This window comes from Euphorbia lathyris, chromosome 3 (genome assembly GCF_963576675.1).
Source record: "Euphorbia lathyris chromosome 3, ddEupLath1.1, whole genome shotgun sequence".
Taxonomy (NCBI): Eukaryota; Viridiplantae; Streptophyta; class Magnoliopsida; order Malpighiales; family Euphorbiaceae; genus Euphorbia; species Euphorbia lathyris.
The window spans coordinates 25,007,448-25,022,297 of NC_088912.1; the positions used below are offsets into that span (position 1 = coordinate 25,007,448).

Genomic DNA, 14,850 nt, shown 5'->3' on the forward strand with positions numbered 1-14,850 from the left:
GAGGAAGAACTCAAGAAACTCCAGTCTCAGAACAATCAGAATATAAGAACCATGACTCCTAGATCATCTTATGAGTTATTAGGAGATCTTCATAAGAAGCCAATTGAGATGCCAACTTCATCGAGTGGACTCTCAGGAGCCACCACCTTAAACCATTCTAAGCTGATTAATCAGAACTCATCAGAAATCACAACCTCCCAGGTTATACAATTCCCTCCAGAAATAACAGAAGCATATAAGAATATCATGAAATTTTTTACATATAAAAAATCTCAAACCGTATATCGAACCATTAAGATGACCAAATACCCTAGGTATATATGCTCAGAAGACTGCAGTCCAGATGTTGTTCAGAAACTATTTCGATATGGATTTCTGGACAAAGTCATGACTGATGAGAGCCTTAATAGTGTTTCAAAACTCCCATCTATCATACCCAGATCCATTGACGAACTTGGATTAAGATTTGGAAGAGGAATATTTTGTGTTCAAATTTTTGATGCTGCTATGGACTTAGAAGGGAAACCAATAATAATTGCTCAGATCTTTAAGACTGGTAGAAACACTAAGATTGATATAGATAATTCCGACCATCAATGGGAAATTCCATGCAAATTAGAAAATTTTAAATCTTGGTTAGGAGAAAAACGAGCACATGGAATCCATACGATCAAATGTAGACTCGAAGACTATATTAGAAATAAAAAGGTTGCTATAATAGCCAGATCGAATCATGGAGAAGTTGAAGAAATGATAACTATCAACTATTTAATGGAAATGGGTGATGAAACGAGTCAACAAATTTTGATAGAAATGCATACGAAATTGATGGATAAGAAATATAAACATAGTTCAGATACATTGGCCCATTATGAATCCATCTATGGACCCAGAAAATCATGTTTAATTAGAATTGAGCCCATAAGACCTGAGCCCATGAATATTGACTCCATAAGGCCCAAAGAAGAAGCCCATCAAGGAAAAGAAGAGGATCCATTTGTGTAAAAAATGAGATAAATATGTATAAGAAAAATAAGAACGAGGTGGCACTAACTAAGGATGAGGTGGCGATAAGATCGACATGTGGCAAACCATGAAGACATGAAGAAACAAGTGTCAAGATAAGAAGAATGAGGTGGAAACATTAGAGATTAGTGGCAAGATGTAAAGCTTGAGGTGGAAGAGCAAAATAAGAAGCATTCGACACGTGTAACCTAAAATTTTGTACTTTTAACTTTTGTAATGATGTAATCTTCTTTTTGGTAATTTCACCTTTGATCTTGTACCTATATAAGGAGAAGACATATGATGTATGAGATATAACTTGCTTTGAGTAATAAACTCTTTCTTTCTCTCATTCCATGGCTTTCTAAACTCCCCCTTTTAACATTCATAGTTGTTAAATATTTACGTTTAACGTCCGTATAGCATATTAGTTTAAAAAGATTCAGAGTTATACAGCAACAATAGTTATCCTTCAGACGACTCCAAGAGGTGTGTAGAGATGCTGGAACGGGTAAATTTCATCAATGGTGTACAACCTTTGCTCCATTTCACACTTTGGTGTACAACCTTCAATTTGTCTCACTAATATGTACGTCCTTATGGGTGACCTCCCACTTTGGTGTATAGCAGGTAAAAATGACCGGTCAACGCTTAGTCAACGCGCCACATCAGCAGTTTGACCGGTCAAAAAATAAAAAATTGACAAATTACTTATATACCCTTATTTTCTTAATTCCTTCTCTCTCTATGTGTGCCTTCTTTTCTCCAATCCCTCTCTCTCTCTAAGTAGAAGAAGATCTCAGAAACAGCTTTTGTGTGGAATCCTAATCCTTCCTTTTAGTCTGATTTCCAAAATTAAGAAAAACCCAAATCCAAAATTAAGAAAAACCCAAGAGTCAAAACCCATATCCTTCCTTTTGCAATTAAATGAACCCTAACATTCTCTCGATGTACCCCTTGAATGCCTTTTTCTTTCATTGAATTTTCCTCGTTCTAAGCTTAAATCAAGACCTACTAGTACTGGTTCCGTCAATTTAATTTACTCTGACCTGAGGTTTAATAAAGAAAGTTCAATGATATATTACATCGTCTAGATTTTGCACCTTCTTCGTTCGGTTTTGAATAAAACCTGTCACGGAAACAAGATAGTTTAAATACCATCAAATTGCTTGAAGGGGGTTCAATAGGAATTTATGGGCTAAGACAACAAAGGACGAAGAACTCACTTGGGATTTTATCTGCTAAACCAAGGACTTCACATAAATCAGAGGTGTTTTTATATCTAGCAGTTCAAGAAGTTCTTCTGCATAAAAAAGTAGAGCCCAATTTGAAGGAAGCTAGAAATTGCAGCAAATATAAGCCATCCAAATGACCCTTTTGCCTCTTCTTTGCCAGCATTAGTTTCCAAAAAAGTAAACTTTTTGCCTCTTCTCTTATTTCTGGATTAATCTGGGGTGAGATTGTCGTGAATTGTTTCAACGGGCAACCCATTTTCAGAATCAGCATTGCAATTATGATAGAATGGTTCCTCTTATATGCCAGTTTGCACTTCACAATCTTTACTTCTTGTAATCTGAGAAGGTACACGGTAGTATTGAAATTTGGAGAGAGAGAGAGAGGGGTTAGAGAGAGAAAGAAATAGAGGATAGAAGATAAGAAATGAAAGGGATAAGGGTAAATGAGAGAAATGTAAAAGTTAATTTTTTTTTATAATTTGTGGGTTCCATTTTTATTAATGATTTGAATAAAAAATGATGATATGACGCGTTGACCAGGCATTGACCGGTCATTTTTACCTGCTGTACACCAAAGTGGGAAGTCACCTATAAGGTCGTATATATTAGTGAGACAAAATAAAGATTTTACACCAAAGTGTGAAATGGGGCAAAGGTTGTACACCATTGATAGAATTTATCCATGCTGGAACATAGCCATAACCCATGATGATGAAGAACGGGTGTCAGGCAGAGTTCAGAAGTCTCCACCGAGGATTGCTTTGAAAGGTATACTGGAGTTTCTCTATAACTCTTGTTCTAATTAAATTAATTTGTTATACTTAGTTAAATGTAAAGCTTTAATATATTATGGATGTTAATGTTAAATTTTATTTAAAAATGTTTACTTCAATGTTCGTTTGTCTTCCTACCCTTTTTAGGGTCATAAGAGCGATCCTGCACACACTGCACACATCAGAAAAATCTTCAGTTTGCATATATTATGACACATTCAGCAGAAATCAGTGTTAAGCAGAAAAGCTAAGCTGCACTATGTGCAATTTATGCAGTCTGTGCAATCAAACATGATTATTCCTATTTCCTCTTTAGACCCATTTAGTGTTTCATTTCATCATTCGATAGTCAAAGATAAAAGGGTTAATACACATATTTACCGCTGCATTATCACGGAAAAACAGATAACCTCTTATATCAAATAAACCCATAAAACTATGTCCGAATTTTCCACAACCATGTAATTATACGCTAATCTAACAGACTTACTTATTTGGCATAAACGACGTCTGCATCTCATTCTTTAAACGACATAAACAAGCAAATATTAATTTTTATGGATTTCTAAAAACAACTTGAACTCCTCTTCATCTTCCTTCTTGATCTCTCAGACATTAAAGTTTTTTTAGATGCTCTCATTCTTTTTGAACAAATCCACCATTAATCCCATCATTTTCTCATTCTCTTCTACCAGCTTCTCCCGCAATTGTATATTCTTTCCATTACTTCCTTCTTACGCTCTTTCTCAATTTCATCGTCGTTTTCTGCATCTCAATTTCTTCTACTTCTTCCATATCGCTAAAATCAGAAACCAGATTGAGAAAAACGATGTCCTGTTCTGTTGCCGTCTGCAATTCTCCGGTTTTCTCTACGTCGTCTCTATTCTGCAACAAATCGTTCGTCATACTTCCTCCGTCTTCTGCCGAAACCTTAGCTCTAACACTAACTCATTTAAAATCATCACACTCTCCTTCATCCTCTACTTCACCCAAGATAAAACTAGTGAAACTTAAACAAGTTCAGACTTGCACAAGTCTATTTCTAGAAGTTGTCGTCACATAATTCCTCAGCTCTATTGAACAAAAAGCTCAAAAAGATAATGAGTCTTGAACTTGTGATTGTGAATTACATTGAAAACAACAGTTGAACTAAATAACCTTAACATGTTATTAAATAACCCTTAATATGTTATGAAGCAAAACAGGAACCCAAGAATTCAGCTCCTTAAATAGGTAATACTATCAGAAAATACACTTAACATCAGGATATCCTAAGCAGTGGATTCACTTTCTAAGAAACAGAAAACTCACCACTTCTAAAGAACTACATAAAACAAACAAACAAATGGAAACTTTAGCAAGAACTGCTGGCATTTGCAGGCAAATGGTTTATGATCAAAGGCGGGCGTAGAGCTTTGTGATTCGCCTCATTTTGTTTCTGAGCCTTAAACATTTCTTCTGTCTCAACAACAACCAACCTCTTCACCTAAAGGGAAAAGCCAACTATATAGTGTTACTTAGCTTGATGCCTGAAAGGGAAACAAAATCAAATAATCACAACTGGATTATATCAAAACCTGATTGATCATTCCCCTAAGAGACGGATTATTTCGCTGCATGACCGTACGGTTGCATTTACGAAGGCGCAGTGCCTCCAAGGTACGCCTGTGTAGTTTCCTGGTTCCTGGCATGCCCCTCACCAGTGTTATGTATAAGTTAGGACTCCATGCAATTGGGACTTGAGTTTTAAAAGCATTGAATGCACTCATGTTTCCAAGTTTGCACCTGTATTACCGACTAATGCACCTTAGCTATACACGTCAATAAAATTGAAGTCGCATTATATTGACAAAATAAGATTTTGAAACTCATAGAAGTATTTGAAGGTACAAAGTTTCAACAACATTTAGTTAACTTCAGCATCCTAAAGATAGAACGGCATTCAAAAGTGAAAACATATAGAAATTAAATTAGTCATGAGCCTGCAAATTTCACCACAGATAGGGATGCAAACTATAACTACTACCAAGAAGCATTCAAGGCTTAGAGAACATAAAGCATACTCATATACATCTAGTAAGAGAGATTTCAAAATACAAAAAAAAACAAAAGAAGCTCTTATTCAAACCTATTTACACCCTCAAGCAGCGCAGACCTCAGAAAGCAGAACTACAGAAGAAGAAACAACCTATGCACTATTTTGCCCTGAATATTCCTTAAACGACCATCCTAACTCTTCGTTTTCTAAAAAAATGACAAAAAAGAGTGTAGATTGATATTCCTATTCAATAGTTTGCATTTCGTGAATAGCCAAGTCAGAAAATTATTGCATGAAAACTAAATTGTCATTTTCATGAATTTTTCTCATAAGAAAAGGCCAAATTTTCACTTGGGTGAATCTCTAAGAGGAAGGCTTGTAGCTATACTGCTATAGTATAAAACTTGAAGGACAAACTAAACAACAAGAAGAAAAGGATAACTTCAAATCTTTCAGAATTTGATCCCGCACCTAAACCAAATAACACACACATGAAGAGTCACCATTTACGACATTCAACACAACAACAAATAAGAAAAGACCTTAACATAGAACTCAAACCAGAAATCTTTCTGCCCATAATATCTGAAACGACCCATTTGACACGATTTTTTTCTCTTTGCATTTATATCATATATAATCACATGGTGTACACTGTATATACATCATATAACACGATTAAAGGGCGGCCCGGTCGCATTACGCGTCCCCGCTGAGCGAGGGTCCGGGGAGGGGTCCCACCACAAGGGTGTATTGGGGGCAAGCCTTCCCTTGCCAATTTAATTGGCAAGAGGCCGCTCCTAAGACTCGAACCCGTGACCTCTGGTCACACGGCAACAACGTTTTTACCGTTGCGCCAAGGCTCGCCCTCATATAACACGATTATGACACAATAATCCACTTTGCACCTCTATATGATACGTGCTGTTTTGAATTGAGGAGAATAGCTTACATGAAGAGTGTCATATAGTAACTTGGTTAGTTGAGTTCCTTTTACAGAAGACCTCAAATCATTAACAAATTTGGCCATTTGGGCACCCACTTTTATTTCACTATTACAATCAACTTACATAGATCACCTACTATGAAGACTTCAAAATCTCAAGAAGAAAAGGAATATTTAAGAAGTATTGTTTGCTTACACTTACATACTCCATGGTTCATCTGAAATCAATGGACTTCTTCAACTGAAATTTCACCTCTACTTCTTTTGTTATGGACATAAATGAACCTCCTTATTGTATTCTTTGGGAATTTGAAAAATTCAGTGATGGGCTTTATAATCCTACGTTTCACTTTAAAAATTCAAACAATTTGTTTATGATTGAGCAATCCTTCAAATCAAACCGGAAAGAAATATTTCAAATGTTTGGCAATCGAATCAAAGCGAGAGGAAAGCACCACAGAAGCATTCAAGAGCGTTTAAGTAGCTCCAACTTTACTATTTAAGAAAAGCTGCGGAAGTGTAGATTTATACTTCTTTTTTGGTCAATTGTGTAGATTTATACTTGAATGTCTCAATACCGAAAATAAATCAAGACGGAAAAACAACAACAATGGTTTTGAGATTGAATATCACAAATCGAAATTAGAAAATAAATAGAACAGAAGGAGAAAAGCTTGACTGATTTTACCTGATGAATATCTGTGTACTGATCAGTGCCTGCCGAAGAAGGAAAGCAAGGATGAGCTTTCTCTGCTAAAACCCCTTTAACTTCAGAAGATTTCGTCGCCAACCAGTTCTAGACCCGAACTAGTATCAGGATCTAAAATTGTAACCCACTGTTTGAAGCCGTTAATTTTCTTTTTACATTGAAGACCTCCCAATTAAAATTGGGGAAAATTACAAAAATAAACCTTATCTGTTTTCGATTGCAGTCTTGTGTTTTAAAAATTTATAAAATAGTACATTGAGGTTTATTCCGTTAGCAAACACAGTATTAAAAGTCAAAAGAAAAAAGAATTAATTTGATCTTTATATTTATTTATTTTATAAATCAACCCTCCTTATTATCTAATTATTACAAACAAACTCTAAAATTAAAAATAAAAATCAAATATACTTTTTTCTCCATCTCTCTAGTTTCTTATTTTTCATTTTCTTTCTCTCTCCTCTTTATTAATTTATCTCTCTAAAATCAATTGAATTTTCATCTCTTTCTAAATCTAATATTTAATTAGCTTACTATCTATTTGATTAAATTAACAAAGACAGAACCGTTAACGGAGAAAACTCAGTCAAACGACAGGAAATCAAATCAGAAGAAGAAAACCAACTCCCTTCGCGACTTGGTGAGAGGGGAAACCGAAACAGAAACAGAGAAACACTTACCTGCTTGCACATCTGAACCAATTACGGAGAAAACCCAGCCAAACGACTAGAACAATCAAATCAGAAGAAGAAAACCCCCTCCCTTCGCGACTTGGTGAGAGGGGAAATCGAAACAAAACCCGAAAATCGCTAACCTTCTCGCACGTCTGTACCGTTCATGGAGAAAAAGTTATAGCTTCTTGAATTTCACCTGTGTCAATTTGGTCCGACATATCTAACATTTGCACCACATATGTTTGAAGCTCCTCTTCAAACTGCTTAGCACATGCTCGAGTAACAGGTCCATCTGGTAGATGTATTCGCTCCATATGAGAATCTGAATTTTCAACTCGGATTATATCCGATTGAGCCAAAAGGTGGCAGCTCTGAGAGGACCAATCCTGACCGGCTATCACATCGCTCAGACATGTGGGTGCATCCTCAAATCCATTAAGATTGGTATGTATTCTTACACGTGAGAGAATTTTCTGGTTGATTATTACTTAGCACTTTGTAGAATTCTTTATGTAACCATCGAAACTCTTCACAAAATAGTAGTGTGAGATATGTTCCAATTTCCTCAACAATATTATTCAAGTGTTTACTTTGAGCTTTAATTTCTCACTCATTATTTATCCATTTTGCTTATAATATGTTGTTGGAAAAATCTCATAGAACAGAATATTGATACTTGTTTTTCAAAACTTCATTTATCCATTATATACTATTAAATAATCAATGTGAAATATCAATTTTTTTCTATCACTAATTCTCTAGTCCAACCCGATCCCCTCAGCTAATATATTTATATAAAGAATTAAAATTAAAATAAAATTATGATTATGAACAATAAAATGCATCAAACTGAAATTTAATCAATTAATTCAACAAAATACAATAAATATATATAAAGAATCCATTTAACAATTATATATACATATATGGCTGGTTCCAGTCGGTTTGGGTTTTGAGACAAATTCCAAATCCAACTTTTGACCAAACCGGACCAAAAATCAAATATATATTTTTAAAACTAATTCATGAAAAGTAAATTTGTATGGACCGGACCGGGCGGGTAAGTAGAGCTGTAATCGAGCCGAGTCGAGCTTTGGCCTGCTCAAACTCGGCTTGCTATAAAATTAACGAGCTCGAGCCCGAGCTGAGCTTTGGCTTGCTCAAGCTCGGCTCAACTCATTAGAAAATAAACGAGCTCGAGCCGAGTTTCGAACTTGTTTCGAGCTTAAAATTGTCTTTAAACTTGGTTCATTAAGAAAATTATCTAACCATGAATTGTTTGTGAGTAAATATTTAATTATATTTATGAAGTTTGCTCGCAAATAGTTCTTTAAGTGTGTACATAAACAAGCTCACAAGTAAAATTCGTGAATAAATAAACAAGATGCTTACAAATAGTTCGTCTACAACTCATTTATTATGTTTGTGAACCAACTCATCTAATAGCAAATAAAATAATATTAAGTTTAGATATTTGTGAACTAACACAAAACTACAAAACTAAAATTTGTTCATAAATGTGCTAATCGAACCTGCTCGCGAGCTTTGGCCTGTTTAAACTCGGCTCGTTCGTGCTCACCATCAGTTCGTTTATAAATCGAGCTGAGGTTTTATTGAACTGACCACCAAGCTGCTCATGAACGGATTCGACTATTTACAGCTCTAATGGAAAGGAAACCTAACTATAGTTAGGCTGATCCATCCATGAAAGGTCCATTCTTATTTCTATGTTTGTTTAGAAGAAGAAGCACAATTAAAGAAACATAAATAAAATCGAAAAGGAAAAAGAAAGTAGGAGAGGAGAAATAAAGGTAGAAGGTGAAGTACTAATGAGAAGTGTGACATTAACTAACCATAAACCATTAAAATCCAACCGTGCCCTGTCAGAATACAATTTAAGATCACCTAACTGCTACCTATTAATTTATTCTCTCCACCTCCCTAGCTACTTATTTTCTTCAATCTGATTAATAACTTACACCTTCAATTAATCATCAAAACTGTTCTTAAAATTGACCCTAAAGTACAATTTAGTCTAAATCGAAATCAAATTAAGATTAAAACTTACATTATATAGAGTAAACGTTAAGCTTAAGATTACACTGTTTTGTACGTTATGTACATTAGAGCTAAATTCGCTCTCTCAAATGCTTACCAGCAACCATAAAAGAAACAGAAATGCAGTGGTAGAAGGGGACAATTATTAATATAATCTTCTCATATTCATAATACGCTGATTGATATATATACATATATATTATAGGGTCAAGTACATATAGATGTTATGAGGTCGCGGATTTGCAGATGAATATTTGTGGGTTTTTTTTTTTGTTGCAAATATGGTTTGCAAAATTTTGTAAACTCAACCATGTGGTTTTCAAAATTTTGCTCATTTTGTCAGAATTTGGCTCATAACGATCTCGAAATGAAAATCTTCAAGAGTTAAATGATATTTTAAGCAACTTTAATTTTTAACTTTTTAGGTTTGAAGCAATTTAGGTGTGTTTTTTTATGAGGGAGAAAGTTAATTTTTAGAGAGAGAAAACTTCAAAAATGATGATTTTAAAAATTAAAAACATGGTTCTATAATAAATATAATACTAAACAACTTTAATTCTGTCGTTATCGGCCAAAATTGGCAAAGTAAAGAAATTTGCAAAATCCCTATAACCACGTGAGCATCTACTTGTAATTAACCCGGTATTATATTAGCTACACCAAAAGATAGTTAAGACCAACAAAAAAAAAATGATGAAAATATAATTAAATTACAACTATTTGCTATATATATATATAGTAAATATGTCAATTATGTATATTACAGAATTAGAAGAAAAATAACATGAGGTGAACATTAACTAACTTAATTAATTAAGATTAAGGTAGCTAATCTAACAAGCTAAGGGTGTGAAGAGACTTAGAAGGAGATAGTTTAGGAAGAGGAGGAGGTTGATGATGAGACATTAATGGAAGTGAATGAACATACTTGCAATTAGGGCAAGATGGAGATGATTTTGATAGAATTACAAGTAGGTGACAATTTAAACATGCCAAAGCTACCATATTGTTATTACTGCTGCAACTTGATGATGTTGATGATGGTGATGACATCATCAATTGCTTCTTATCTTGATGGTGATGATGATTATGTTCATAAGGAGGAGCTGGTGGTACTGAAATGTGGAGTTCAAGATCCAACTTTTGATCTTTGTTTGGCCATTTCCAGCTTTTCCTCAGTGTTTTTCTGTTCAGATAATACATTCTTCCTGACTGCAAAATTTAAACATTGTTATATAATCAGTATTCATTCTGAATTCATGTTGGGAATCTAGGGTTCAATGTGACACGATAACATGGTTTATAGAGATAGAGACAGAGACACGGTGAGACAGCTCTCGTCTCATATGACCTGTTTAACACAATTATTATCTTTGTTGTATTTATATCATATATAATTATGTAAATCACATGATAATTTCCGACTGGGCAACACGATTTACATAGATAATCCAGCTCATAAAACTATTATTTTTCGAATTTACATCATATAATACTATTTGGATACGAATAACACTCATTTTGACACTCCTACATCAATCCGTCTTTCAATGGATTGGGAGTGAATGACCAGTTTCGCCGTTCTAGGACCAACACGGTATATATATGTATATATATAAACATAATGCATGACGAGCAAAGCGTTGGTTCGAGTAGTTAGGAGCTTGTTTCCCTTAAATAATAACGTTTGAGGTTCGAGTCTTATGCATGCAAAAAAACATTTATCGGGAGAGTTTTACGCTCCTTTGACTCAAACCCGAAAAGAAATTCTAAGCTACTCCTGTAACAATACACTCGACCAATCAATTGATGTCACTTAATATCAATCATCTCTTTTAATTGAATGAGTGTATTACTCCAAGAGTACAGTAAAACTTCTCTGAACCCGAATTGCGATATAAAAAGAAGAAAATGCAAGAAATAGTTAAGGAGAGGATATATATACATACTTCAAGATCAAGGCATTGCTCCCAATCAATTGGCAAAGGGTCTTTAACATGAAGATCAACACTTGGTTGTTGTTCTAAGAATTTCCTCTTCCTGTTGCCTGAAAAGTTGTTTTCTGATTCTGATGATGAACTATAAGTGTTATTTCCAAACTTTCTTCTTGGAGCCAAAGATAGCTCTGTAATTTCCATCTTCTTCTTCTTGTTTCTTGAGAATCTAATAATCTTGAATACATATAATAATAATTCTTTGATGGAAATTGAAGTAGTTAAGAAGAAGGGGTTTGATCAAAGACATTAAAAAGAGGGGCAAAGCATTTAAGTTGGCAAGTAGATCCCACTTTAATGCCATCAAATCTTCTCCTACTTCTTTCATTTAAACCTCTAACCTACACAACACAATAACACTAACTCTCTCTATTTATTCCAACTCTCTCTTTGCCATGCATACTTTCATATATATTCATATTTCTTTATTGTTATGACTAAGTACTATGAATTCAAGTGTTATATCTACTAGATACTCTACAAAAACTATCAATGTCAGAAATTTATTTATGATTCTTATTACAAATTTGTATTCCTTCATTTGCTTGATAATTGTACACATTATGTAACGAACCGGTATGGAGTGAGTGGCACCGGGGAAGAAGGACTGAGTAAGAAGCGGCCCTAATCGATAACGATAAGAGCAGAAATAAAGTGAATTTCATTTTGAGAATGGAGAGAGCGACTGAGGCTTATTAGTAAGGTATGAATCTAATATATGCAGACGCATTTTGAAGCCGTGAGTCCCAATGAGTTGGATTTGGATCAAAGCAGATAATATTTGCATGGTATTGGAGCAAGTTGTTTTCCCACATTTGTAGTATTATTTGTTTTTTTTGAAGATCGATACAAGCCGCATTCTCGAGCAATCTTGGATTTTTCGCATAAAATCTTGAATTTAATAACCGTATACATGATTATGACATAACCCTACACATCAACAAAATCAAGTGTGTAAGGATTATCTCGAAAATTATATGAAATATGATTGTATTTCGTTTATATGCTCAAATTTATAACTGTACATACGATTACAGCATAACCGAACACATGGATTATAATTTGAGAATTTCAAGAAAATGATTATCATATTCTAGAGATATGGAAATACCAATGACATTTATTAAGTCCTATAACCTACACGTGGTTATAACATAACCCTAATCCTGTGCATTGCATGAAACAACATGCGAATTTCGTTGGTTAAAAGGGGAATTTGGAGTTCTTTTATCTCCGCTGCTGTTCAACAGATATGGGTCTTGTCATCTGACAAGTTTGGTTTTGTCTTGTCCTTTGACAAGTTTCTTCTTTTCTTTTCAATTCTTGCATCAAAAGTTCTTTTTCCATCTATGACATCATCAAGTAATCACTATGGAGAATGCATTCTAGCTAAGATGGAAGCTTTTCAAGGAAATCGCAGTCCTCAGCTAGCCGACGCCACGGCTATCAAAGAAGCTTTAAGTTGGATTAAGATGCATCGTCCCAGTGAGAAAATTCAAATTCAGTCGGATTGTCTCGTCATAGTCAAGGCAATTCAAATGAGTTTAAAAGGTCATTCGTATTTAGTTAACATTATTTCTAATTGTATTAATTTATTACGAGATTTAAAGTTGTGCTCTATCTCCTTTATTAAGCGTCCAACGAATTCGGCTGTCTATGCTCTAGCAAAAGCGGTCAATACTGTATCTATTCAGGGTAAGTGGACATGTGCACCACCATTTCTTAGTAATGTTCTTTCATCTAATTTAAGTTAATAAAACTTGACATTATTTCCAAAAAAAAAAAAACTATACTAAGAAAATGTGAATTTTAATATGGAATGTTTTAAATGAATCATGGATTGATCAAATGATGTTTTCATCTCAATTTGACTCGGTTTGTGATTTATGTAAGAAACAGACCGAACTGGTTTATTTTGGTTTAAAATCGTGCATATAACATATACACACGATGTATTAATTTAATCCCATTAAAATCCAATTTAATTAGTATATAAATATAACATGTATGTAAAGAAAAACGAATTTTGGTATGAGGATGATTTAATTTTTTTTAAGGCAAGGATGATTTAAATTTAGCATGAACAAGGATGGATATCTTAAAAAAATAATCTAAGAATGATAAACTAATTAATTACATATTCAAAATTAACTAATTAAACATCAGCAATTAAACTAATTATTGTAAAAAATGCTCCAAATGAAACCAATTAAGCATAAAACGAAGTTAATTAAGTACTAAACCTAATCAAACTAAAATTACGCAACGAATCTAATTAAATAACTAAAATTGGGTTAAAACAACCGAAATATAATTAAGATTCATTTTTATATTTTTAACACATGAAAATAAACAATTAAAGGGGCTTAAAGATACTGAAATGTAGAAGATAGGGAAGAATTGGGCTTTTGGACTTCAAAAGCCCGACCCCAGGATCTAGATCAGGCCATCAAGGGCCTGGTCCTTTGATCCAGATCAGTGGGGACTGTATGATTTGATCTTACAGTCTAGAATTTAATAAGCTTAGATCGAATAAAATCACTTGGTCAGTCACTGATCAGGTGAAAATTACTGTATAGAAGAAAGTAAAAGAAAAGAAAAAAAGAAACCCAATGAAGCAAGAATACGGGTGACTGGATTCTAAGGTGGAACCAATGGTGATAGCACATTTGCAATTCAATCGGGAGGACTTTCGTGTGTGTGATGGTAGGTGAGGTTGTTACTTGTGACCTCTAATCTTGTTTTAGAGACTCTCATAGTTCCGTTTTTCGGTGAAAAGGTAAAATATTTTTACCATTACTTGATGCATGAAATCCTAAGGATCGGTTGGTTTTCTGTTAAAATATTTTAGGTGATTTGGGTGCTCTCCTTCCCAAGGCTAGTAGTGAAGTCCTTGTTGACATCTTAATATGCATGGTGCGGGATCTCTGGTTGGACTCAGGCGAGTGGAACCGGGAGGTCCTATCTAATTATCTTTCGAACACCAAGCTCGCCTCAACTGTTATTTTTTTGGTTTTAGACATGGACTCATGGTTCTGGCCTCTTTCTCCTAAAGGCATTTTCTGTGGCATCAGGTTATTGGTCGATGAGGGATAACATTGATCATCTTAATCATTGGAACTCTTAACATTGGTTAGTGATCTAGAAGCTCCCTATTCAAGAGCGTGTTCGCTTGTTTGTGTGCCTAGTGGCGAAAGAAGCTATTCTTTGCAATGAAGTCAGGAGAAAAGACACTTATAAACAATTGGCCTTTGTGATTCTTGCTCCTAGTCCAAGACCGTGCTTTATGTTATGTGTGATTGTCCCAAATCGCAACAACTTTCATAATGCGATCTTTGTGCAAGATCTTCGGAGTTGGATCTCCTCTAATATTGAGATTTCTGTTTCCATTAGTTCTATGGATTGGAAAACTATTTTTGCT

The 14,850-nt window shown here is 34.4% G+C and overlaps 1 protein-coding gene and 1 long non-coding RNA gene across 2 annotated transcripts; both read right to left on the reverse strand.

Moving 5' to 3' along the window:
• Positions 1-4,116: 4,116 nt before the first annotated feature.
• Positions 4,117-6,820, reverse strand: LOC136223378 (uncharacterized). Its single transcript, XR_010685932.1, has 3 exons — positions 6,686-6,820; positions 4,591-4,798; positions 4,117-4,499 (listed from the first exon to the last, which is right to left on the reverse strand). It is a non-coding gene; the product is annotated as an uncharacterized lncRNA (long non-coding RNA).
• A 3,385-nt stretch (positions 6,821-10,205) lies between these two features.
• On the reverse strand, positions 10,206-11,636 carry LOC136221730 (protein CURLY FLAG LEAF 1-like). Its single transcript, XM_066009166.1, has 2 exons — positions 11,385-11,636; positions 10,206-10,647 (listed from the first exon to the last, which is right to left on the reverse strand). Exons 1-2 carry the CDS (start codon positions 11,571-11,573, stop codon positions 10,264-10,266), a joined length of 573 nt encoding a protein of 190 aa, XP_065865238.1. The 5' UTR covers positions 11,574-11,636; the 3' UTR covers positions 10,206-10,263.
• Between the last annotated feature and the right edge of the window lie 3,214 nt (positions 11,637-14,850).

Excerpts from the sequence above, each read along its gene's own strand:
- LOC136221730 (XM_066009166.1), bottom strand. The coding sequence starts at position 11,573 with ATGGAAATTACAGAGCTATCTTTGGCTCCAAGAAGAAAGTTTGGAAAT. Across the intron at positions 10,648-11,384 it reads AGCAATGCCTTGATCTTGAA|TCAGGAAGAATGTATTATCT; the intron begins GTATGTATATAT and ends TAAATTTTGCAG.